The sequence below is a fragment of the Aythya marila genome (genome assembly GCF_965140915.1).
Source record: "Aythya marila genome assembly, chromosome: 25".
Taxonomy (NCBI): domain Eukaryota; kingdom Metazoa; phylum Chordata; class Aves; order Anseriformes; family Anatidae; genus Aythya; species Aythya marila.
In genome coordinates this window covers 4,260,390-4,288,049 of record NC_139066.1, presented here as the reverse complement: position 1 = coordinate 4,288,049, position 27,660 = coordinate 4,260,390, and the positions used below count along the sequence as shown (strand labels likewise).

Genomic DNA, 27,660 nt, shown 5'->3' with positions numbered 1-27,660 from the left:
CTCTTAGGGAATTTGGATCTTACTAACTGCAGAGGAGAGCTTTAAAAAATGCTCAGTTGCAGTGCTACGGATTTTCTTATCTCCAACTTTTATTTTCTATTTCTTTTTCACTCATTCCCTTTAAAGATAGACACATGGAAACTCACAAAATATGCATGGGCAAACTCAGTTTTATTATTATTTGTATTATTTTACTATCATTTACTTTGGTAAATTTGTATCCCTGTTTAAAGTGCCTGAAAGCAATTAAAACTTAGTTTAAATTCAAGTATCGTAAAATGTACATATTATAAGCACAAAAAAAATGCTGCATAGTGAAAGTACTAGGGCAGGCTGTTACATTCAGGATGCCAAATACTCAAGTATTAACAACACCAGATTAGTTTTAAGGTTAATGATAATTAGCCAGCTTTATACAGTAGGTATAGAACCATGGACAATATAAATGCATTGTTCTTACCATTAACAGAAGATAGAAGCATAACTTAACAGTGGAGGAATTTGCAGTATCAGTTTTTTAACACATGCCGTAAGTAACAGGGCAATTACTGACAAATTAAATCTTACATGCTGTGGATCCTGCAAATACTGTATATGTTTTTTGTGGATTTTGAGCCCCTGCAATCCTAATGGTGTCAGTGAGAGCTTGTGACGTCCATACCTCTTACAAATCCTTGAAAACAAATGTTCTTACATTAATACCATTATTTATTTTTAATAAAATTTGTCTCATAACGTCGTAAGGTATGTTTGAGTTTGTATTTCTGTTTTTTCTGTGTACAGATGCAAGATCATCTACTGCACTTTGTACATGTCCTTAGCTACTTCGAGTAGTAGTAGGGGATACTTAATGGGTTTGGTAGAATTTTACTTTGAATAAGTAGCCCTTGCTTTGTCCGTTCAGTTGTAGCCATAATAGTTGTATCCCAGTGTATTACTGATTTGCTATATGTACGAGATCAAAAGCACAATTTACCTAAAAGATTTTCCAAACAGGAATTTGTTGAAGATATTTTAATTCATGTTGTTGTAGCACACAAAAATGAATGAAATACCAGTATTAAAAAAAAAAAAAAGTTGTTTGACTCCTTAATTTTGAACAGATAAGGGGTATAATTTTACTTGATATAGTTAAGAAAGTCGTAGTACAGATGGGCACGGACCAATAAGATAATGATTGGTTTTTGATAGAAATTACTGCTTGAAAGTCAGTGGAACAATATGGCTAAAATATTTGTTTGCAACAACACTTTTAAGAAATGTCTGTGTGATAAGGGAAAGAAATTTTTGCTCAGTTATTGTCTAAAAATATTTTAAAATACCAGCTACTTTTAAAAGAACATGTTGTGAATAGTTTAAGAGCATCATTGCATGTAATTTTTTTGCTATTAGAAAGTGTTTTAAAATATATTTCAAATATGACAGTTGTGATATAAATTATTGCAAGGTTTCATCAGTCATTGTACATATGCAATATTGAGTAAGAGAATGAAATATGCAGTTCTCATTTCCAGAAGGAGAAAACAAGTTCTCTCTTACAAAGACAGAATATGTCAAAGTATAAAGTCATAGTTTAATTTTTTAATATTTGGAGAAATACTACAAAACAACAACAATAATGAGAAAATGAAAGGACTGTACCCAGAGTATAAAACTAGTAGAAGTTAGGTTTCTTGGAATCTTAACTCCCTTGCTCTTCTCCCTTTCTTTTAAGAGACTTGTATGTTTTTGTTGTGTTAAAGTACTTAGTAAGATTTCATAGCTGTGGCAAGACAGAAGGAGGCCATATAAGTCCATCTACAGTTTATTTCCAGAGCCCGTTAAGGATGAACTTTGGGTTAGTTTGCTGTAGGTTAAGGTTTGATAGAAGGGATACTACACGACCTCCTCATTACCAGCCTGACTTCAATGTCTGGAAGAGTTTTCTGTTTAGTGTGCAAACATCCTTCATCGGTTGCTGCTAGGTGGAGATCAAAGCGCAGTGAAACTGATTTTTTCCTTAAGCGTGGGTTGTCCTTAAAGAAGGAACCTTCCCATTCTTTAATAACTTCATCCACTTTTTCTGTTCTGAAACAAAAAAGCAAATGTGTTTATGATCCTTTAGGCAGTACGTAAGATGTATCTTCGGGTCTGCTTTTAAAATGTGATGAGAAACCATGTAACAGTCAAGTTATATTGGAAACTAGGCACCAGATTGAATCTTTTTCTTTTTTTTTTTTTTTTAAACCGCTTCATTCCCCTGGGTATTTCATTATATTCTTGCTGTTGTATTTTTATGTAGCCTCTGATACAAAACCATTTCTCTGAGACCATCGGGCGTTTGCTTACAAGGAGAAAGTTTAGGACCCAGCCTCAAATACTTTGTACAAAACCTCTGTACCATATCGGGCAGGACTGAATTCCTGCATCTGAAAGTCTTCAAAACAGGGAGGAGAAAAATCTAGTTCAGATCCAAACCTCAGAATGTAAATCTACAATTAATTAAAAAGGAAGAAAAAAAAAGGGGACAGAAGTAAAATATGGAGAATGAAAACCCATCTGATTCAAATAATCTTTCGACACCCAAATCCTATTGATGTAATCCTCTATTTATTTCAGGATCTCAATCTAAAAGTCTGATTCTGGGGGCCTTACACAGGTCAGTAAACTGCCCGGCCAAGCAGCCACATTCAGATCTGTCAGACACTGAGTGGAAGATGAATAAAAGTGTGAGATGGAAATAAGCTTCAAGTGTGGAATGTGTACGGTAGACCATATGGTAGCATCGATTTTTAAATTTCTGTGTTCAATAGCTCATTATAGTTAATTGTTAGTGGCAGGGTATGCTACAGCTTGTTTTAAAAGTTTTGTAAAATGCTAGTCTACAAAAGAGTTTGAAGAGTAGCAGAAAATAAAAGAATGAGGCAATGTAGTGCTACCAACATTAAGAAGAATAAAACATACCAACAAACGTTCACATGCCCACTGAGGAGCCAAGCTCTAGTACGGTAATTGGCAAAACGTAGGAGTTCCAAGTAGCAAGTCAGAGCAGCCAAGCCTGAATCTATGTGCATAAATATGCCCCACAGGGACTTTGCAAACATGGCATGGACTCTTTTACTTTCAGTCTTAACTAAATGAATTATTAATAGTTTCATTCTTGACAGGAATAGCAATTAGAAGCATCATCATGACATTGTTAGCTCATGAAGTAAATGCTAATAAAAAGAACTTTAAAATTTAATTTATTATTAAAACATTCCATTCAATATAAAGTGAAGAAGTACCACTGCTACTCTGGAGCTTCCTTGCTGTGTAGGAATGATAGAACAGATGCTAAGTAAAAGAAAAGTCAGAGATACTGATGTATAATGCCCACAATTTACATTTAATCGTTATTTTGTTAAATTCATGTATGTCTTACTGTATAGTGCCATGAGCTTCAGCACTCTCCTTCATAATATTTCCATCTAGGACTGCTTGTTTTGTCATCAATTCCACCTTCTCAGTTTCATGCTTCTTTACACCATCTATAAAAGAAAATGCAAATATACCATGTATGCAGAAGAGTAAGGTCAGGGCACAGGACCTGGGGGTGTTTTTCTTCCTGCTTTATTGGAAGAAGTTCCTTCTGTAATATCCATTAATTTGTCTGTAGTTAGAAACCTCTTTAAGGCCATAATCCCCTAAGGGGGGAGTATCAAAAAACTCACTTGAAGGCAGCATAAAGGTAATCTTGCTAGTGGTAGGCTTTTTGTCATCCTTTTGATTAGGTATAGAGCAACGATACCTGCAAAAAAAAAAAAATTATTACAAGTATCAAATAATATTGAATTACTTTAACTTATAACTTGTTGTACAGGCAACTGTGTAAAATTTTAGAATATGAGAAAGATGAGAAGCTCTGATTGTAGCAACTATTTGTTAGGATTTCTTATTCTGAGCATAGAACTAAAGAAAATTACTGAAAATGTTTGTGTCATTTCATTGTTATTTTCTGGCAGTTCTTCATGAGTGGGTTGTGTGCCAGGAAGAGCTATTTAATATTATTAATACTGAATTGTGTATATTTTCAGAGTTAGAAGCATTAAATCTGACTCCCCTGTCTGGAATCTTATGCAGCTGTGTGAGGTTGCTGGACTAAAAACCTGTGTTTTCTGCAGAAATGAGTAAGGGAGGCAGTGTCCACTGAAAGGTGTCAGAACAGTGTGCCTGCTTTAGTTCAGATATCCATGCAGAGTGCAGTATTTTGCCCTTTCCTTATCCTCTGTTGTTGATGGAGGTGTAGCTGCCTCGCTCAAGTCTACATTTCATTACTGGTGTTTGTGTACCAGGGATAGGGGCAGGCACAACGAGTTGGAAAATGTCCCAAGAAGACTTATTCTTAAGCAGCGTCCTAACGTGTAGGCTCTCCAAATGTGTGACCTCACAGACTTGGAATGGCACCGAGTGACATGAATTCAGCATGCAAATGGGCATCCATCACGGGACGAGATGTGAACTCCTCTCCAGGAACTTCACACACACGGACTTGCTTCATCTCTGCTCTGAGACAAATGGAACCCGTGTCAAGCAGCTGATGTGATACAAAGCCTACGTTAACATGCAGTGCCTTGGGTGAGGATGCAGGAAGCTTGCTACTAGCTGCAACATGCTGCTGGCATCCAGAAAGTATGGAATTGGTAAAGCTGAGTTACAATGAAAACCTTTCTAAGGACTTTATGCTGTAATTTTTTAATGATTGGTTCATGTATTTACAGTTCTGATGGTTAGTTCAATGGGAAATTCTGAAATGGAAGATAAATCTGAGTAGTTTCTCTAATCAACAAGTACCTGCTCTCTTCCTGTTCAAGCAGACTGCGGTACGTTGCTATTTCCTCCTCCAGTTTCATCCTAGTGTTCAGGAGAATTTCATGCTCTCGAAGCTGCTTCTCAATACCTCTTCTCACTTCCTGTAGCTCTTTCTCTAAACATTCAATCTCAGCTTCTAAATTCTGTAGTTGCATGTGGTACTGCTGCTCTGTGGCACGTAATGAACGCTCCAAACCCTTTTCCTGTTAAATTTAACTCATATTTTAAGATTTGAGAAGTGTGCCTGTAAGGATGCTATATACACTTAACAATCAGACAATGTATTTTTATATCAGTTCTTTTAAGAATATTCTTTAGGATCAAGGGTATAGTTTTTATGGTAAAACTTTTGCTGAGATATTTTCCAGTAACATTTGTAATAATTTAAGATAGAATAAAACAAAATAGCCACCTGTTGTACCACCAGTTCACTATCACTGATTTTGCAGATCGCTGGTTTTACCTGTATGGTTAGAACGATAGCCAGCTAAGTACAGCATGAAAGCTGAGTGCTCTGTTCTCTTAAATATATTACAGAACTCAGGACATGGCTGATGTATTCTGTCACAAATCCATTGATGAATTTGGTCCACCCATTCAGAAAAAGTTTTTACAGTAAACCTGATCAGAGTTTGCTAGGCAGAATAATTGGGACCGTGGTGGGGGAATACCATGCAAATACATGCTTGGCAGAAGTGGAAATATGAATTGTGTTACCCATCAAATGACAGATTTTGAATCAAGATGCATGGTGCTCTAAAACATGAGCAGTTGACTTGGTTGTTGCTTGTGGGGTAGTGATCGGTGTGACAAACTGAAAACCCCCAGCAAAGCTCTGCCTTTTGTGTTTGTTGTATTTCTGCTGTACAGTGGATGTTTCTTCCATAAACTGGTTTGTGAATAGTTTACATCAAGAAAGATAGTTGTTTTTTCCAGGAGATTTTGACTATCATTTTATGATTCTTACCACAGCATGGAGAGATTCAATTTCGATCTGCATATGGTGCCACTGCCGCCTGGCTTCGCAGAGTTCTGCTCTGGCTGCCTTTAACGCTTCTGCATCTTTGTCCATTCTTTTAACTGTATCTGCTTCTAGCTACAGGATATATATATATATATATATATATATATATATATACATATATGTATACACAAAAAAGAAGATAATTTAAAAATATTAAAATGAAATAGACAAAAATCTCTAACTGGGATTTTTTTTTTTAAGATTCACATACATTTGTTAGAGCTAACAGTGGTGAGTTGATATTTTATGTACCATGTAGTGCAGAAGTCCGTATCCTGCTGTGCTTGGTGGGAGGTAGCTGGCTAAATCTTGAACCCTAACTTTTTGTTGTAGAAATATGCCAGTACAAATTAACCATTTGTGTTTAGACCTCATCCTCCTCTAGAGTAAGCGCACTTAACTTCATGGCAGTTAGTTAAAGGAACTGCAGTCAGTTCCTGCAAACAGTTCCATGTTTGAATGACATTCTTTGGTTTTAATGTATTTTTGGTTTCAAGGAACAGCTTTGTAGAAAGGGAATGCTTTTGATTGCTTGCATGGATGCATTCCAGTTGACAATAGCTGTAATTATGGTTTTGCCTAATGTAGTCATTGACTAGATTTCAGATTGTTCTGGAGCAAGCACCTCCATTCATTCAAATATCCAAATCTATAACTTTTCGTTGTCCTAGGCTTAATCTTAATCTAAAACATTATTTGGGATAATTTGTCATCCTTAAGCCTGAAAGTTGTTCTAAGAACAAAACAAAACAAAAAAAGTGAATAGTCAACTAAGCACTGCGTTGTGTTTACAGGTAAATGTGTTTTTTTTTTTTTTTTTCCTATTACAAATAATTTTTTTAACCAACCCTAAGCATATGTGGGGTCATTTTAGATTTGAACTCATCTTTGATTTCGATTGTATGTTACTGCGTTGTACTTCTAGAATAATTAGTTATCTTATGGAAGTTATTTTTCCTCTACAGTTTTGAGTTTTACTGCAAGTGGTGGAGGTGCCATAAGCACTTGAAACTCTGCATGCTCTTTTGCCTATTTTAGACCTTTATGTAGGTTCTCACGATGCCATCAACTCTAAGAAAATAAACTTTAATTCAGGTGTTACAAAGCAAGTAAAATAAGATCAATTCCCCCCTCCCTCCTTAGTATACTAACCTACTGTAATTTTGTCATGACATCATTGTGGTGGGAACTCTAGATTTGACTAATCCACAAGTGAGTTCTCAGTAATCTTTGGCTATCCTTTTGTGCCTGAGTACTGCAGAGTTTATGTGATGAGACCGTATCGGTCCACATTGGCTCCTGTGTGCCAAACATCACCACAGACACGGTTTAACCATCTGGTTTATAGTTGCCACGGGATTAGAGTGTAGATCAGACAGATTACAGCAGTAATCTGGCCTGTGGTTAAAAAAAAAAAAACAAAACACAAACAAACAAAAACAAAAACCAACACAAACAAACAAAACCCTCCAGAATTTCTGCAGTGCCTAAGTACAACAGGGTGATATAATACCTAATTTTCAGCCTGAATTTCTTGGCATTTGATGGCTGTAAGTTGTTTTTCCATTTTATTTCAAAGTTCAGTTAGGTTTTAGAGATGCTTTGTGTGTAAATCTAAAACAGTAGCATTATGTGTTTATAGCATTTAATAAATCTGTATGAAAGAACAAATTATATTTGCTAAAAGTATGACAGCTTTACTGTGAACAATATAAAACAGTTCCTGAAAAGGTGCTGTTTTCTTTAATATAGGTGCTAAAAACAGTAAAGCTTTCTTTATATACATGGCTTCTTTACATCGCCTTTGATTTTCAAGATTCTCAGTTCCTGTGGGATAACTGAAAGGTGCTAGAGGTTACTGTGTTACTGCATATGTCGTCATTTTTAAATCCCAGCAATATCACTGTTGCAGGTACAGAAAAGCATCCGGATGAATTACACAGCACTCCTTTAGTGTGAATTTCATACCCTAAACAAAACCTTTTCCGTATCTTCTCGTTCAAATCTTACTGCAGTAAAATCAAAATCCCTTCCCCAAAAATACGCTGCATCGAAAAGGAAATACTGTACCTCATAGAGGCCGAGGGAGGAATTGTACAGACAAGGCTTGTCTCCTTGCTCTGGAAGGTGTATGTCTGCATGAAGTCATTACCTGGGTCCTTGCTGAGATGATGGTCTTTATCTGATTTCTGGTGATGAGCGTTTCATACTTTGCCCTGATCTCACGGAGGAGCTGGGACAGTTCCATTCCCCTCCCATCCTCCACCTTGGCTGCCCGAACCTTATTGATAGGGTGAGGCGGCTGCTGCAGAGCCTTCCCTGCCTGCAGTGAGACGAGAGGGAAAGTACAGGCAAATTTTAAAGCTGCAGAGCTGTATTTCTGAGGAAGCACTGGAAGATCGGGGGCTTTCAGTCCTTTCTGAAAATGTTTAATAATGCAAAGATGTCTCTTCTGCAGCAGTGAAATGATGATACCTAAATTATGTACTGAAATGAATTCATACAGTGTCCTTATGCTTTTGTTGCACTGTAACCTAGTTTTTTTATAATGCCAAAACCTGTGGGGTTAAGAGATACAAAACAAAGGACAAAATTGCAGCTGCACAGAATGAGAGTGCAGTCGCACAGGGAAAGGGAAGAGGACACCTTCCCAGCAGGACCCCTGCGCTGGCGGCAGCACTGCTGGAACGTGCCTTCGCCAGGCGGTTGTGAAGCATCGGCACCAGATATCTGGGGATGACGCAGAATTTCCCTCCTTGAAGGCTCAGTGAGGCAAAGCGTGGTTGACCTGCTGTGCTGCTGGGCATTGTCCTGCTTTAAGAAGAAGCTGGGCTCCTGGCGTCCTCTCACCCGACACTGCTGTGTTTCTGTGGGCAGGAACACAGGAGGGACAGAAGCCAGCGCCGCTAGCGGCACGGAATGCTTTCACACCTTGTGGCAAGGGGGCTTTGGCTCCCTTTCTGCAGAGCACTAAGAAATTCTGGTGAATGAATACCTCAAACGTAGCTAACTGCTGTCAGAAAAGGTGTGTGTTCGTCTCTGAAGGTGTTTACAGTACCTCTGCCTTGTGTCAGGGGGCTCAGTTCACAGAATGGGTGGATTTTGTTGGTTCCTCATGCCTTTCCTCAGAGCTACGGGAGAGGTAGAAAGCAAAGGTTGTCTGATGTTCTGTAATTCCTACAAATAATTATCCATTTCCTGGCTTATTTTAACTGCTGTGTACTGACAATTGCAATGATCTTGTCTACTAAGTATTTCTCTTACCAATTTTTCAAAGTTTTTTTTTTTTTTTTTTTTTTTTTCAGTAATATAGAGTATGAGACAGTAAAAAGTCCTAATTTCAGTAAAAAAAAAATTGCTAAATAGAATGCAGTTTTAGACTCCAAGTTAGAATGTGCATCAGTAAAATGAGGGAAAAAAGGCAGTAAACTTTCACAAGACACTCCTTTTAAGAAGTTGAAGCATTGTACCTCTTAAAAGTCTCCTTGTGTGCATAAGGCTTCCTTGTTCTTGACTCTCTCTGCTGGCATGTGTAAAAGGATCCTGTGTACTGATTTTATTTTTCTTAGCTGGTTGTTCTTCTGCTGGCCTGGGTAGAGATGAGAACATTTTGTTGTCCACTACATTTTCTACAACTGTGTTAATCACTCTAATTTTCCATAGTTCTAAAAACAAAATATCAACAGTGTTTTTCATTGATGGTATGAGAACAATCATATTAGGGAAAAAAACAAACAAACAGGAATCCAAACATTGAAAGGAAGAGCCTATGTATCTAAGTAAATAAGAACTTTTAAATGTAATTTAAAATCTTCCTTTTTTCTTTTCATCACAATGTTGATTCTTTGCAGTTTGTTTTCAGTTCCCTGGGACTCAGAATCACTTCTGCTTCCATCAGACAAAGTCAGGGCTGTCTAGCATCCAGAAATGAACCCAGAAATGTATCAGTTTGAAACACAATATACAGAGCTCTGTAGGGATACTGGATTTGTTCACACAAACCAAAATTTATGCTTCAATCAGTGTCTGTGGATGAATCTTATTATTACCGGACCTAAAATTTTGTCAGTTGATAACATTTCTAAAAGCTTTTAAAAATAAATTGGCACCAATGCTTTCTTTTTCCTCTTTTTTTCCAGGTGTAAAGGGAACATCCAGCTGCGACATCCTTGAAGCCTTAAGGTAGGTGTAAGCAACTGTATCTTCACTAGGTTTTATGTAATTCTCAATCCTAGCTACTCTCAAAGTTTGTATTTTATCACAGGTATTGTCTGAGAGTTAACTTTGTAGTTTAGATATCATATGTCAATTATTTGGATTCTGTGATAATGTTACTGGGATTGCAAACTGCTTTGGTTTCACACAAGACCATCGCTGGAGTGGTTTCTACATATCCTAAGCAATTTATAATATAATAATATATAAATTATTTTTTAGATCATAATATTAAATTCAGGATGATTGTGCATGTAGGTAAAGTGCATGATTATTCAGTGTAAATATAATCTACATTAAAACAAATGCGTGTTTGAAATTTGGAAATTTGAATTCCTAATGATGCGAAAGTTTTCACAGCAATCACAGTCGCAGCCCCTGAGGTATGGAGAGGCCTGGCAGATTGGTTACATCACACTCCCTCAAACTCGCAATGGCAAGAGCCACGTACTTACAATGGTGGAAGCAACCACCGGATGGCTGGAAACATATCCTGTGCCTCATGCCACCGCCCGGAACACTATCCTGGGCCTTGAAAAGCAAGTCCTATGGTGACATGGCACCCCAGAAAGAATAGAGTCAGACAATGGAACTCATTTCCGAAACAACCTTATAGACACTTGGGCCAAAGAACATGGTATTGAGTGGGTGTATCACATCCCCTATCATGCACCAGCCTCCGGGAAAGTTGAACGATACAATGGACTGTTAAAGACTACATTGAAAGCAATGGGCGCTGGGACATTCAAAAATTGGGATACGCACTTGGCAAAGGCCACCTGGTTAGTCAATACTAGGGGATCTGCCAACCGAGCTGGACCTGCCCAATCAAACCTATTACGTACTGTAGATGGGGATAAAGTTCCTGTAGTGCATGTAAGAAATATGCTGGGTAAAACAGTCTGGGCTAATCCTGCCTCAGGAAAAGGCAAACCTATTCGTGGAATTGTTTTTGCTCAGGGACCTGGATACACTTGGTGGGTGATGCAAAAGAACGGAGAGGTCCGGTGTGTACCTCAAGGAGATTTAATACTGGGTGAGAATAGCCCATGAACTGAATTGTACCATGTTAATTACTATATAATACTGTATGTTACCACTACCATGACTACTATAGGTGACTAATTAGAATGTATGGAAAAGAGTGTAACCTGAGCATGACATAAATGGTACGGAATAAGGGGTGGATAGATTTCATGTTTCTTTATAAACAGTTATAATGAAAATACATATGTCTGTGCAGGAAGACAAAAGAGACACATTTTTCTCTTCAGAATGGAGATGCTGTCAATAATGGTGAAGATTCTGTGGTTTCAGTTTTTCCACACAAGAGAAAATTTTAGGGTAGGAAAGAAAGATGACAAATGCTGTCCTGTTTTAGGAGGAGAAAAAAATTTCCTTTAGTCTGTATTTTAAAAACGTTGTCTGTAATGGTACTCTTATTAATCAAATGCAGCTACATAAACAACTTCAATTTGTCTACTTCTGCTGTCACTATTATATTTTATGTAGTGTTTATTTAATAATAAAAATACAGCCTGCAGCAAGAAAAATGTTATTGAAATACATTGATTGTAGTTACGTTCTTTTCATTTATTTATCAGCACTGTTTTTTAACGGGAAATGAAAGAGGTACATTTGAGTTGCGTGCTTTTAGAAAACTAATTCCTCATACTGCTGAAGATGGTGCATTTACTCGAGGGTTTCACATTTTTCCCTCTTCATACTGACATATATTGAAGAATCTTGTATTTAATTTCTTTGTGTTATTTATCACACTGTTTTTTATTTAACTGAATGGATTTTAGATGTGATTCTACCAGTTCTTTGATTATTGTTTTAACTACCCTGCCTTTTATTGGTTCCAAACAGGAAGCAGAAAAATGCTAGTGGTTGGGTTTGCAAAGGGGAAAAAGGAAGTGCAGTACAAAAGCCGTGCTCACATAAAAATTTTAGTTTGAATCAATTGTTTAAGGAATGTGATAGAATGCGAGAACATTTGTATTGTAGAGAAACAATGATATGCATGTAAGAGGCCACAGTAACTCGTATCTGTATTCACACAAAAATTGTCAACATTTTGTCTCAAGAAAAAAGACTGACATATATTGTAAAGGGATTGTGTTCTGGTTCCTAATTTTGTTCTGGATAAGAGGTTCTTTTAAATAGTTGGACAACCGGAGGTCCAATGTAGGATTCAAAATATTGTATTGGGCTCCCACCAGATGGCACTCCGGGACATCTAACCAACATTTGTAGCTGCTTTGAAATCAGCATATAGCTTCTTTTCCACTGAACTTGTGGTCTCTACGTTACGTTGTTCTGATTGCAAAAAAACTTCCCTCTTAATCTTTTGTATTGCTGTAAATTGGTATATTTAATTTGTATGGTATCAAGTATTCCTTTAATCCCACATGTAAACAGTATTTTTTTAGCATGTGCTTTTTCTACTGTTGGATTAACTTCTTAAAATGGGGTGCACTGTACCGTAGGCACAATATATGGTAGAGCAAATGAGAGTAAAATGGCAAATACAGCTCAGGATCTACAGTCTTAAATTATGACATGAAGAATGAAAGGAGGCTAATACCTTAAAGCTTTTTGAGTCCTTTTTTATTAGCCAAGAAATCTGGAAAATTAGGTTAGAATAGCGAAATTATTTTAGCTCAAAAATATAGAAAAGCACATCTAAATGAATGCCTAACGTTTGTATCACATTTCTAGTTACTGAACAAAGAACTGATGATAGAATTAAACAACACCGTGAAAATAATGCAGGTAACACCAATAGACTGAAGTAGAAAGTACATTGCATGCCTGCTAAGAATGAAAATGCATGTTTTATGTAAAAGAATCTTAGTTAAAAAGCCAATCTATTTTTTTACTTCATACTAATGAAAAAAGTTATTTATCCACTTCTGCTTTGAAAGCAACATGGAATGAATGGATCCTTTGCAATATCAGGCTGTGCCTTATATCTTCTCTTCAACTTCCTTAACGTGGGATGCAACAACCTTTCCATCTACCACTTCCTCAACAATTGTCTTGATCTTTCTAGTTTTGGTAGGATCTAAACAGCATAAACAAGACAAAAGAAAGTATTATGAAATTGTTAACATGCCTTGCATCAACAATTACATCCTCTTTCCTTTTAAGTTGGCTACTTGCTATGATGAACTCTGTGATGTAGTTAATCAGAATAGCATACATTATTTTACTTACAATAATGACTTTAGAAATAATATTATTGGGACATTTCATCCCTCATTCAGACAGTATTGAGAATTCTAAATGAGTACTTAATGATTCTGTATCTACTAATTTTAATGGTTATATAAAGCAGTGCATATAATTAACATGGGAACACATTTATTTGAATGGTAATGGTCAGAACTATTATAACAGCTGTAAGATAAATATGTATTCAGTTGAGTTCTACCTACCCTGAGAAGAATCCAGTGATTGTGTTTGTGATTTAGACCCTGTCAAAGATGAGCTTTCAAATGTGAGTCCTTGTCCTCCACTCCTAAAAATGAATGAGAGACGTGCTGTATTGCAGAATGTTTGTCAGGTGCACGAGAATGTGTATTACTCCCTTTTCATGCTGCCATTCATTGATTAATATAGTCACTGAGCAAAATGGTTCATTTGTTGTATTTGTAAAGAAGAGCTGATTATTCAGAATCTTTGTATGTGCTTTCCTGTCTTTTGGTGAACGTAGCACTTATTTATCCCTCTTTTCCTGGAAAGGATATTGCTACAGAAAGTAAAACAGATATTTTATATGAATTATTTACTTACACAAACTCGCCATCCATCAAACGACGGTAGGTTTCAATCTCCATTTCCAGACGACTCTTGATGTCTAGAAGTTGTTGATACTCTGCATTCTGCCGTTCCATATCAGCCCTGACCTGAAACAGCTGAGACTCCAGATTCCCAATCTGAAGTTGCATTTGTGAAAGCTGAGCGCAGTAACCTCCTTCCGTTTCTGCTAAAGTGTCTTCAAGGGATTTTTTCTGTGTAAGAAGGATTTTAAATAATCTGACTGAGGAAACCAGGATTCTTTACAAATGCAAAGACAACTGAAACAGTTTATGGGAGTAACTATGGCCTCAATACTTAGAGACATTTATTTTTTTCTTGAAATACTAGTTTGGTAATTGGCCTTTGCTGCTACTTTGCTGAATGTGAAAATAAAAGCTCATTTGTTTTATAACATGCTACTTGCAATCCAATTATATATATATGACTACTATTTAGGAACTAAAAGAGTGTAGATTTTAATAGGAAATAAATGCAAGTCACTAATCCCGTAGAATAGTGCAAGATATAAAAAATGCTTTTAAGTTGGAAAATTGTCAAGTTAGCAGTTTCCTTTCAACCTACCATGGCAAGCTGGGATTGTAGTTCAATTTCCAAGCTCTGGAGAGTCCGTTTTAGATCTGTGATCTCGCTCTTTCCTGACTGAAGCTGCTCGGTATTGGTGGAGATTTCCCTTTTCAGCTCCCCACTCTGAAATGGCAAGAAGCAGATTGTAATTCTCCTGTTTCGAATACTCAATTCTCTTTTACATGCATTTGGCTGCATTTGCTATTTATGTGGCTGTTACTTTTTCATTGAACCATGCTTCAGCCTCTTTACGGTTTTGCTCGGCGATGACTTCATACTGTCCTCTCATGTCATTCAAAAGCTTGGTGAGGTCAATTCCTGGAGCAGCATCCATTTCAACGCTGACTTGGCCAACTGCATTGCTCTGGAAGCCCTGAAGCTCCTGGAGAGATTAGAAATAAAAGATTCTGTTAATGAAAGGCAAAATAGTTCTACCAGAAATATGTATAGAGAAATATGAGTGATGTAAATTCTTCTGCAACAAGAATCCTTCCTAATTAAGTTTTATTTCATCTCTGAAGAATATAAAACAGTGAAATATTAATATAGATCTTGCCTGTCTGTTCCATTTGTCTCAATAGTCTTGTTATTTAACTTTTTGATTCTTCTCTAGCCTGTATACCTAGGCTATGAGTAAAAATAGTAACTGGAAGACTGATAAGCATCTGAGTTGGCTCCCATTTCCTTTATAATTTTTAATGGCAAATTTTGTATCAACTTTCTGCAACACAGTGACTGCTGTGGTGGTAGTGTATAGGCAGAATAAAACAAGCAACTGGCATCTGAGTTGATTTGTCAAGAGGAAAATGTGAAAAGTTTAGTTCTGCTAAGCCAGGAGCTAAGAGAACAGCAACTTTTTGGGGCCAGCACTCCATAAGCCCTGAGTGTACATGAAGATATCTTCTGCGTTCTTAGAGAAATGGCCTGGCAGTATTTCTAGTGGCAGAACTTAGAAGAACAGTAATCCTGCATCATCTAGAGCCCATAGCTTGGGTGCCTATTTCTTTCCCTCCTTCTCTTAGCAAACTCAGAACAGCAAACAAACCAAATAATGGAACCAAGAAACTCCCACTGGCATAAATAAGGGAATAATTTGATGTTTCGCACTTCCATCTACCTTGTTATGAATATACAAAGAAATAAAAAAAGTACCTCTTCATGATTCTTCTTAAGATAAGCCAGTTCTTCATTCAGACTTTCAATCTGCATCTCCAAATCAGCTCTTGTCAAGGTCAGCTCATCGAGAACTCTGCGCAGACCATTGATGTCAGCCTCCACACTCTGGCGAAGAGCCACTTCATTCTCATATCTGTGAAGAAAGTAATTAAATGTGCTTTTTATGTGGTTGATGAGGTCAAATGCAAACTTACTCTGTGCTTATATAGCTTTTAATATGAAATCTTAATACACAAAACTATTACAATATTAATAATTAACATATTCTGCAATGAGATACTTCTAAATACATAGGATTTTTTCCCTTAAAATAATAGTGACAGGTTTTGCAATATTACATTTTTTTTATTTTTATTGTATATTTTTAATTGTATTTTGTATTGTATTTTTTTTATTACAAGTTTGCAATGCACTTACTTCAGTCTGAAATCATCGGCAGCCAGTCTGGCGTTATCGACCTGCAGAATGATTCTTGCGTTGTCGATAGTTGCATTAATGATCTGGAATGCAAGCAATGTCCAGAGAGTGATTTTATAGCCTAGTGGCTTTGCAGATCGATAGAGCTTTCTACATAACTGTAATTTTAAATATGACTGTAATAAAAGGAAGTTGTTAGACTCTCATAGAATTTGCTAAATATGAAAATATATAGGACAGATTTTCAACTTCGCAAATCAGAATGTTTCATTTAATGGAAGAATACACGTTTGTGTTCTGTGGTTTGTAATCTCTGAAGAGCTTGCCAGGTAGTCTCTCAGCTTCAGGAACTGAATTTGTAATATAAAAAACATGAAACTTGCTAAAATGCAAACACTTCAATCAACAAGAGCTAGTACAACTGGATTCTATCACTGCCTTCTCCTTTATTCCAGTTAAACCAAGTCATGTCACAGCATTGTGTGATACAGCTACAGAACTGCGGTCAATACACAAGACAAATTCAGCACGTACTAGTGCAGTGTGACGGAGGATTATTACAAGAGTCGTTAACATAGAAGAATTTTGTGCTTGGTTTCTGAAAGAAATTTGTTATTTGTCTCCAATTATTATTAGGTGAATTACAAATGCAAAGATGCATTAAGTACATTGCTTTGCTACCTTGTTTCGAAGATCTTCAATTATTGGATAATATTTACTGTAGTCGTTCCCAGACCCAGGAACACCAGTTCCAGGGCCATTTTTCTCATACCACTCTCGGATTTTGCGCTCCAGCTCTGTATTGGCATCCTCCAGAGATCGTACTTTGTCCAGATAAGCAGCCAGACGGTCATTGAGGTTCTGCATCGTTTCTTTTTTGGAGCCGGAAAGAAGGCCGCCATCCCCCCCGCCACCAGTGCCAAAACCACCTCCAAACCCAGCACCTGAGCCACCACCAAAACCACTTCCAAACCCAGCACCTGAGCCACCGCCGAAGCCACCTCCAAAACCAGCACCTGAACTGCTACCAAAACCGCTTCCTAAGCCTCCCCCAAAACCACCGCCTAAGCCACTGCCGTAGCCACCACCTCCACCGCCGCCAAACCCCCCACCAAAACCACTACCTAAGCTGCTCCCAAATCCCCCACTGAAGCTGGAGCCATAACCAAGCAGAGAAGTGGCACCAAAACCTCCCCCGGCTCCTCCACCAAAGCCAAGCCCGCTGCCACCGAAGCCTCCCGCGCCGCTAGCGTTGGACATCCGCAGAGCTCCCCCGCCAAGGCCACTCCGAGAGGAGAACTGCCGGGAGCCGCCGCTGGTGCGCACGGAAAGGGCCATGGTGCTCCAGATGCTCTGTTTGCTCAGCAGACACCGCCGAGCGGGGAACCGTTAAGCCTTTATATAGGGAATGTCGTGGGTGTTGCAGCAGCAGTCCCCACCTCCTACCAAAATCCTTCATTCTTTCCCTGTTCTCTTCTTTGGGGAGGGGGGAAGGAGGTAAGCTTAGTATGCCCTGACCAAGCTAAATAATGCGTGCAAATCTAAATTGCCCATGGGAGCAGAAATCTGGCACCCTCCAGGTGTTTGCTGTATGAGGAGGAATGGGTGGAGTAGAGCTAAGACATCCTGATAATGTTTTGCCATGTGTAATGGAGCACAGAAATTTCTTTTCACTTTTAAATCCATCTTAAATAATTTTTTTTGTCATTACATATTCTTTGCTTTCTTGGTTTGGGGCTATTATTGTAGAAGTATGCTTAAGGCAGTAGAATGATGCCTTTCATATCAGACTTCCTGGCGTGTCAGAAATGTGTTTCTCTTCACAGTACTTCTCTGGCATGAACCTCTGCCGGATTAGTGTTCTCGGTGCGTTTGATAAGAAGTTAGAAAAGCGGTCAACACTTTTTGTATGTGGGGAGACGCGGACAAGCAGTGATCCTCAGCTTGGTCATTAATACGAAAACACAAAATATTCTTGATTACACTATACATAATTTATAGTTGTTTTCTTCCCTAAACCTTTAGTCACTGGAATACCTGTCTAATGCCGAAACCAATGTTTCTCTTACAACATCTTCTTTGTGCTTAAAGAGATAGAAAGGACCTCCAGACACCTTTTCAAGTGCAGGGAGAGAAGAAGGAGCCATCAGACTTCTGTCTGGCAGTGGCTCACTGATTGCACCTTTCATCCATGGTGCTCCAACAGTATGTCTGCTCCTCAGCCTTTATGATGTATGGATCCATGTGTGGTCCATGCAGAAATTATAAATGCTGTCAAATCAATCTGACCGTAGGTCTTTTCCTGCTGCCCTCTACCTAGGGTTCACAGGACAACTCAGTTGAGGGTGTTGTGTAAGTTCACAGCACGATGGTTTACAACTGCATTTTTGTCACTGATGGTTTTTTAAGTCTAATGCAGTTGGACATGAAAGACCATCACAGAAACACCTGACTAGGTTTTTTTTGTGCCTTTTATAATGTAAATCTAAAGATCAAAGATAGCTCTTGCAGGTTACAAGTTTTGGCATGGAAACCCTTCCAAATCATTATACTTCCCTTTTGAAGTTATTTTGATAAACGGAAAATTGCTTTTTCTTTGTCCTGGCTTCATTATACCACTGGATTTGTCAACAGAAATTTATTCATTTTTAATTAACCTCCGTCTAAAAGTACAGATGCTTTTTTTTTTTTTTTTTTTTTTTTTTTTTGGCAGACCTGTATTATGAGCAGTAGATCAAAGGTTTAAGTAAAGCATTTGTGTAGAAATGATGTGATAGCCTGGTATCAGTGACTCATGATTGTGAAAGCAGAAGATTATTTTGTTTGGCAGCTTTATATGTACAGTAAATAATGTACTGGACAGGTGAGATTTCAAAAGGAAGAGCTTTTGTGTTTATGTTGTGAAGAGGAAAAAGTAGACTCCTTGGACTGAAGATCTGGGTGTGGCATAGGAGACTTGTACTGCATGGGAAAAGCTTCATGTGGGTTTTGATAGAGAGGGGTTCAACAGAAATGGTACTCCTTATTTCTGAACTGAAAGGCAAAATATATTATTTTGATGAAATACCTTTGCTTGGTATAGTCCCTGATGAAAGAGAGTGAAAATAATAAAAAGACTTATTAAATTTTACATTTTATTTCATTATGAAATGTAAATGGACATTTATTTATTGGAAAATCATTTTTTACTGAAGTGAGGCTGCATTGCGTTTGGATGGTAGTTCAAGTTCAGAAAAGATCCACTGAATCAGCATTTTAATATATTTTTTAAAATACCTACTCTAAATGTTCCAGCACATTAGAGAAAAATAGATTGCTAACCTCTGGATTGCAGTTAAACTAGCACATTTGATAGGGGGCATATCATACCTATCAAGTTAATTCTTCCTTTTAAAGTTTTGATAAGTTGTCCATTAAGGTTTCAGAAATAACAGGTATCTTTTAAAAACTTCCAGTTTGTCAAGCACATGAACAAATTTTGTCCCATATCTTCATCTAATGGCTTGCACCAGTTCAGTGCTTTGGAACTTCAGTAATGAAGACTTGTGTCGATATTTTTCTAAATTCAATTTTTATGATTTTCAAAGCTGTAGTAAATTCACACTACAGGACATTTGACTTTCAAATTTATACTGAGCAACTCTTTAAGTGTAATATTAAGACTCTGATGTAAATGAAGACTAACACTTCAGCTTTTATTTGTCTTGGAAACAATAACACATTTGTAACAGGCTGATCTGTGTTTTCTTTCATCAAGATATTTAGTCACTGCACAAGTAAACTCCAAACCTTGCACTTCATAACTTCCTGATGCAAAACATAATTTTTATTAACACCCCCAACAAAAAAAAAATGTTTGAGATTTGATAATTTGGCATTTTTCCACCACTGATTTCAGGGAGAATTGGAGAATTAGATTGGACTCTGTATAAAGTTTAATGATGTAATTAGAGCTCAGAGGCTGTCTCGCTTCTGCTGGCGCTGTTTATATCTTCTCTTCAATCTCTTTTACCTCAGAGGAGACGACCTTGCCATCAACCACCTCTTCAACAATTGTTTTGATCTTCTTAATTTTATTTGATTCTGCTAATGAAATTGAACACTAAATTAATAAAATGCAGTCTATATTAACAGAAAAATAGTGCTATCAGCAGTTCCACTAATGAGAAAACAGACAAAGGCATCTTTTCAATGCAGTTACTAAAAAGTAAACTTCTGGGAGATTCAGTTTATGGTTTATCTTCCTTCTAACATGCTATATGTTACGTAATATTTCACTGGTCAATAATTTGCTCTGAAACTGTGTTGTTTTACATCAGGCTACTTAATGCCATAACATTTCAACACGAAGCCATCAAAAAATATGTATGTTTGTGTGACGTACCTTTTTCAGTCTCCTCTGCAGGTAAATTCACTTGGACAGACCTGTTCAAATCATAAATTGACAAATGTAAATATATTGTGCCTAATATATTAAAGAAGCAACCTTGTACATTCCCTGTACGTTCAGGTAGGTGATTCCCTTTCATCAGGATGTGAAACCATGTGTTTAAATGAGTTTTCTCAGTTAAAGTAGAATTTGTTAAGCATAAACTGTAGGTGAAATTAACCTGCAGAGCAGTTCCTGCAGTGCTACAACTTCAGCTCATGCAGATATGCCCCAACTAGTTCCTGAGCCAGAACTGCTGAACTGAGTCTTTGTGGGAAACATCACTCTGCCTGTCTTGCTCTGTGCTCTTTCACAGATCTCTGCACTTTCCACTATGGAATATGGGATACTGGAGCATCCAGATGTTAAGTGTGGGCTCACTTGCACTTCTTACATATTTTAGTAGCTTGGCTGCTAGTGACACAAGAACAGCAGAACAGAATCCATTGCAGGCTGCAGAAGGTCAGGGTGAGTGCCTTGCTGTAATGTGACCAGGTGCCTGTTGTGTCTAAAGGAGTTTTAAAAAATATCTAGCCTGGGTTACAGTCATTATAGTCATGGAAAAGTCAATCGCAAGTCCCATCACTGACGTTATGGAGTATGAACAGCTATCAAGCTGCTCAGCTCAGGAAGAGTCACACTATGTACCTGTGCACAGGATGACAGATACAGACTCAACCAACTTCCACGGCAGCTTCTGAAACCGAGCACAAACTGCAGCCTGCTTGGAATCTACAGCTGGGAGCTGGGCAATAGAAAGTTTTTTTCCTTCAGAAACCAGTTCCCAAGGAGCAGACTGTACCACTTTCACCATCCATGAATACAGACCATCTTTGCAATGCTGTCAGCTGTCACCCTGCCCGAAGCTGACAGCGTGCCCGTGTATCCTCACCTGCTGTCCTCTCCTTCCAGCAGGCGGCGGTATGTGGCAATCTCCATTTCCAGGCGAGTCTTGATGTCCAGCAGTATGGTGTACTCGTTGTTTTGAGCCTCCATGTCAGAGCGGAGTTGCCTCAACTGAGCCTCTAATCTGGCAACTGCTTCCTGTATTTGATTTAGCTGATAAGTATAACGTGCTTCAGTGTCATCCAGCGTGTCTTCTAAAGCCTTCTTCTACAGTTGGTGAAAAGAACAGAGATGTATTATTATTCAAGAGGATACATTTTGTCCTTACATTTTGATTGAAAAATGTGTTGGTTTCTGTATTTTTCTCTGTAGCTATCTACTTAACACAAGCTTTTAGTGGAGGGCTGTTAGCGTTAGGTTGGAGGTTGGACTCGATGACCTTGAGGTCTCTTCCAACCTAGAAAATTCTGTGAAATTCTGTGAAATTTAAGTACTGTTTATTATTTACCATGTTCAGATGAGACTGTAATTCTAGCTCCAGACTCTGGTAGATCTGTCTCCGCTCTGTGATCTCTCCCTTTTGCTCTTGCAGTTGTTCCATATTAATTGCGACTTCCTGGTTCAGTTCTTCAGTCTGAAATACAGAAATAGAAGGACTGTAAGCTAGAACTCAACATGACTGAGGTTCTTGCTGATGTTTAAGTCATTGACCTTACCTGCTTCTCAAATCGTTCTTTGGCTTCTTGACGGTTCTTTTCTGCCATTTCTTCATATTGCCGTCTCATGTTTTCCATAATAGTTGCAAGATCAATACTTGGAGCAGCATCCACCTCTACATTAACTGAGCCTCCCACTTGTTTCTGCAGTCTGCCCACTTCCTACAACACAGAGCACGGTATCAGCATCAGCTAAAGGGAACTTTCAGTCCTGAATATTGGAAGGAAATTCAAAATTTACAGAAATAGAAGTAATTATTAAATTGCTTCTCAGGGCAAGATAACTTAATCGCCTTGTAAATACTGTTTACTACCTGCCATGCTAGAAAACGTTATAAAACGTTATTTATTCTGTAGCAATACATGTTATATAATAGATAAACATATTATAAAAAGATGATTTCCTCAGGACCAGATCCATGGAATGAGTGTAGAAGTCATAGTTCCCATTTGCATGCTTTTGTGTGGTAGCAACTCATAAAACATAAATTATTCTTAAAGAAAACCTTCACTGCTTAGTTTCTAACCTAGGAGATACCCAGTACAGATATCTGACTCGCAGCTACCTCTGCATGAGCCGAGCTCCTGTTACAACCAGCAGAGACCAGAGGGCATCTCAGCCGAGCAGCCTGTGGGTGTTTGCTCTGTGGTGAGATGAGTCATTCTCCAGGTTATGTCTATTTTGTTGGTCTCTCAGTTGATTGTAACAGAAACATAGGCAATAGCATTCACATAGGTAATATATGAATAGACACCTAAATTTTGATGTGCTAATCTGGAGCTGAATCCCACCGTAAGTGCAATATTCTTTCGTATTCTTCATGAAGATTTCATTATTCCGAGTGCGGCTGAGTTTATGTATGCCACTGACGAAAAAAGCTCTCCACAACAGTGTTCTGCTGCTCTCACCTCCTCATGGTTCCTCTTAAGGAAAAGTAGTTCTTCATTCACATTTTCAATCTGTGACTCCAAATCAGATTTCGTCAGAGTCAAGTCATCACGAACTCTCAGCAGTCCATTGATGTCATTCTCAACACTTTGCCTGAGAAGGAGTTCATTCTCAAACCTGGAAAACAAGGCTTGTCTTGTCATCACCAAAACGCAGCTGTCTGATGAAAATGACAGAATCAATAACTACTACTGCCTTAGTCCTAAAATGTTTCTTTTTACTAAACTTTGCATTAGAGAAGGTTTACTTCTCAGCTTTGATATATGTAACTAGAAGCTTTCATGAACAGAAAAAAGGAGAAAGTATGAAATGCTCATGCAACTTACTTCAGTCTGAAATCATCAGCAGCCAGTTTGGCATTGTCAATCTGCAGGACGAGCCTTGCATTTTCCAACTGTGCAGCACTAATCTAGAAAGGAATGGTTGGAAATGGATGAAGCATTGACAGCACGACTTGCAATGGATACCGAGTGATTCTTAAATATTATAGAAGATAGCTTTGTTTGGCATTTATGAAACTGAATGTGCATCAGCAACCAAAAATATTTTTAATCTCAAAAGAAAATTATATATATATAATCTCAGTGAAGTGCATATAATGCATCTAGATGATGTATTGAGAAATGCATTATTTTATCAATGTATTATATTTTCCTGCACATTATGGTACTGATAGAAGCAAATCTGCTTGAAAATAGAAAAAAGTTCTGAGGCAGGAGAAGGAGAGGATGAGAATCTGTGCACATAAACGGACACATCTATTCCTAGAAATTAATTCTGCATGCGGACTTCATCCTCTAAACTTTAGCAGTCTGTTAGTCGTCTGGGTTTAAGCTAAATTCCCTTTAAAGTGCATAAAAGGGGTCTGGATTTTGGATGTAAGTCCAATGGACTTATCGTATCTGGAGGACAAAATCCAGCAGATGAATTAATGTAAATGAAAGCCCTTTCTCACTTGATCACCAGAAAACTTTAATAGTCAGAAAACTATTAAAATCACCTAAGGCAAATATAATAGAATTAATTCATTCTGAGGTATTTCACATATTAGATTACTCACATCTGTAGGCATGTATGAGCTATATATAATCTGTCACTAATTTGTATCTGGTCATAGTAAAGCATTTATTGTTCTTGGTCAGACAATTACAATTTGAACAAGTAGGGTTAACACAACAGATTGTTACCCATCTCCACCCAAATTGCAATTCATATTGTTATAGATAGCTGTATGAAATCTTACCTTATTTTGAAGATCCTCAATTGTTTTAAAGTAAGCACTGTGGTCCTGCCTTACGTGTGTGACGTTCTTCTCATACCACTCCTTGATCTGCTTTTCAAGCAAGGAGTTTGCCTTTTCTAGAGAGCGCACCCTCTCCAGATAGGAAGCCAGCCGGTCATTTAGATTTTGCATGGTCGATTTCTCATTGCCAGCGAGCAGCACATCGTTACCAGTAACATTAAGCTGGAAGCTACTGCCAAAGTTCTGTCCAAGGCTGCTGCCAGTGGATATGCGGGTGCCATAGCCCCCGGCTCCACCATAGACGCTGGGTGCCTGGAGCTTCTGGATGGCTGAGCTCCTAACAGATAAACCACTGACACTGGGTGCAAAAGTTTGGAAGCGGGTGCTTGAACCCATCTGGAAGCTTCGGTTAGAGAATGCCATTTTCTTCCTCTTCAAATGAAAGGGCTAAATCTCCACACACACAGAGCAGCTGAAGTGAAGAGCGGCGTGTGCTCCGTAAACCTTTATACTGTATCTCAAAGAGGAAGCACAATGTCATGAACCCCACCTCTATTGACACATAAAGTAGTTGGTGTCAGCGCAAATAACCCACAGCATATTGTCCCCGCACTCTGGGTAATGCAATGGGTGGTGTTTTTTTTTTTTTTTTTTTTGATAGTTTGGCTTGCTTAGTTACCATTTTGAATAAAAGATAAAACAAATTAACTGCTGAATCATTTATAGCAGTGTATCTGCACCCATTGTCTCTATAGCCCTTTTGAACAACCAAGTCAATTCTTACCCCTATGTGCAGTTTATAAAATTAAGAGTTGACTATATGTGACGAGACTTCAAATATTTATATCTTCAATCAAGTATATATTTCTCTTGAGTGAGCCATGGTCTAGGCCTGAGGACAGCTTGGAACTGCCTATAAATTATTAGAAAGGTGGCATCTGTACCTACCCTGCTGATTCATTTCCTAGTAAGCACAAAGTGGTGTTCAGTTTTAAAAATGAACAGCGTTGTAGTTAGCTTGCATTGAATGTATTGTCACTGAGTATTAGAAGACCCTTACAAGTTGAACTGGGTTTCAGTGCAGTTGAAACTAAGCAGAGTATGGCTTTGTGGAGAGATAAAATAATCAGAGTATCATAAATCATCATGGTTGCCCACTTCATTTTACGTGTGAGATGCGGACATCCATGGAGTGATAAAAGGCCCTGAGATTCTGTTCCCAGCACAGCTCCCAGCCCTCCTGCATGGCTGGAGTTAAAGCAAAGCAAGGGTGCCTCTGCCCTGTCAGTGCGCTGGGCTAAGATACCCCCAGCTGACCTGTTCCACTGCTGGCTGTTTTGCCACAAACACAGGTGTTGTAGTCATTACCAGGAAACCACCTGCCTCTGTTCAGTGCGTGAAGAAACCCAACGGGCTGTGTTTCTAATAGTTCCTAAAGCCAGGGTGGTGCGTGCTTTTGAGATGCACAATGCAGAGATGAAATGGAAGGCAAGGGACAAAGCTGGTTGCTGAGGGGGTTATTAGTGCTGCAGGAAAGCCTGTAGCAGGTGTGCACCAGGACAAAGCAGAGGTGTAGTTCCTTGGGGCACTGCATTTGCTGTACTTAGTGTATTATTAATGTACAGCTAGTCACGTAGAACAGTTAACAAGTGCTCTTTGTGCTAGTGGAAAGCAGCTGCTGAACACAGTGGTCTTCCACCGTGGGGCAAGGAAATGGGTGAGACACAAAGCTTGGGGGCATTGGATTGTATCTTGGAAGCATCCTTAGGTTTCTGAGAACAGCCAAGCCTGGGATATCGCAGAACCAATTCTGCTAAATTGCTTTTAGATCACAGTGCAACAGATCAGTTTAAACAGTACTGTAGCAAGGCAAGAGTTAAGGTGTCATCGTTAGCTGTTCTGAAAGTACATGTCTCCAAACCACAGTGATCAGCATGCAGGGCAGATTTTTTTTTTTTTTTTTGCATGAAGATGCTGTTCAGCTGTATGAATTGTCTCGGACCTTGAACATCTTTGGGTGTAACCGATAAGGATAAATGTCTGAAAAACTTTTATGACAGTTCAAATCAAAGTACACTAGCCCAGTCATTTGGGCTGTTGCTATAGAAACTCAAGGTGGGTCTTTTATTTACTGAAAGCATTCAGACTAGATAGGACAGGGCAGAGCTTACATCTTTACAACTGTAAGAAGAATACAGCAAATATCCTGCTACGGTTACATCTCTTGGCTATGAACTTCACTGCCTGGATCTCTTACAATATTTTCTGATAGCCTATTTGATAGTAAACATTCTGCTTTGTCTTCTCAGTATTCATTAAAATTAGTTTCCATTTACCTTGATGGTATTTTTTCTAAACCTCATTTGAAGGTTTCATTCTTTCTTTCATTGTGGAAAAGCCAAAGGCTATTTGTTAACTTTTATGTTTGCGTATAAATGCAGCAGGATGTCATCAAAGGCCTAGACTGGCTTTTGTGGGTCAAATTCTTAATCTTTCTATTCACAGCTACCTTACTTCCATATGGGGAAGCAGATACAGAGTTTAAATATCAAAAAAAACCCTAACTGCATGTGTTGTTAAATGAATGTCACATGTTTGAAATTTATAGAAGTTGGAGACTATCTAGAAACATAAGAATAATAAAAAAAATACATTTCAGATTGATAGCAAAATAAAATTCACCGATACATAAAACCTTATAAACTTTGCTCTGACTTCGTCTTGTACAGTGACCTGAATAAAAATGGACAACAGGATTGGATCAGACTTTTGTCTTGGCCACAGGCTCTGCTCTTTAAGGTCGAGCTGAACCTTCAGCAGTCCTATTTCTTCCAAAATCCTCTTGATTTTAAGCAAAAGTGTTCAAGGCATACCCAGCTGGATGTACAGAGCAATAGTGTCAAGTTGACATAGCTTTGAAAGATACCAGGCTGAATTTCCCTAGCATTGTTTCTTTTCTTCTCCAATTTGCTTACTGACAATTTCTCTGGTCTTATCAGTTTATATATGCTTCTCCTTCCAAAAAATAACCTGGAATATCTGTAAGAATATTAATGAGGTTTGGTATAGGTATAATTCATACCACAGGTGGGTTTTACTCCTTTTTTTTTTTTTCCTCAATCCAGATTTTCACAGAATATGTTGAATGAATCATTGAATATATAAACCACTGAAAACTGCAAGAGTGAACAGGAAAGGCTGTATCTGTACCAGAAATGTAATGTGGGCTGTGTCCCTCAGCTGGCTGGAGGGCATTTGACTTGTCATGGCTCACAGCTGCACAGTTACACTCAGCTGGGAGTGGTTGATAGCTCCTGCTGCCACTCGAACTATGCCCAGGTGTTATCTGGAAGAATAGGGGCCGCCTTATTTTTATTCACAGAAATGATTGTAACAGGAGATAATCTAAATAGCTGTTGAGAA

General features: G+C 38.2%; 2 protein-coding genes across 2 annotated transcripts; both read right to left on the bottom strand.

Moving 5' to 3' along the window:
- Positions 1-1,853: 1,853 nt before the first annotated feature.
- On the bottom strand, positions 1,854-8,120 carry KRT222 (keratin 222; the record flags this gene model as incomplete). Its single annotated transcript, XM_082778833.1, has 6 exons — positions 8,007-8,120; positions 5,798-5,926; positions 4,813-5,033; positions 3,693-3,769; positions 3,404-3,509; positions 1,854-2,067 (listed from the first exon to the last, which is right to left on the bottom strand). The coding sequence occupies exons 1-6, from the start codon at positions 8,100-8,102 to the stop codon at positions 1,854-1,856; spliced, it is 843 nt and encodes a 280-aa protein (XP_082634959.1). The 5' UTR covers positions 8,103-8,120.
- Positions 8,121-13,041: 4,921 nt separating this feature from the next.
- LOC309887368 (uncharacterized protein) lies at positions 13,042-24,633 on the bottom strand (the record flags this gene model as incomplete). The annotated part of the gene is made up of 14 exons (XM_082778991.1): positions 13,042-13,139; positions 13,513-13,595; positions 13,871-14,088; positions 14,459-14,584; positions 14,682-14,843; positions 15,614-15,770; positions 16,055-16,137; positions 16,736-17,414; positions 21,376-21,596; positions 21,838-21,963; positions 22,046-22,207; positions 22,955-23,111; positions 23,321-23,403; positions 24,238-24,633. 14 exons carry the CDS (start codon positions 24,631-24,633, stop codon positions 13,042-13,044), a joined length of 2,751 nt encoding a protein of 916 aa, XP_082635117.1.
- Between the last annotated feature and the right edge of the window lie 3,027 nt (positions 24,634-27,660).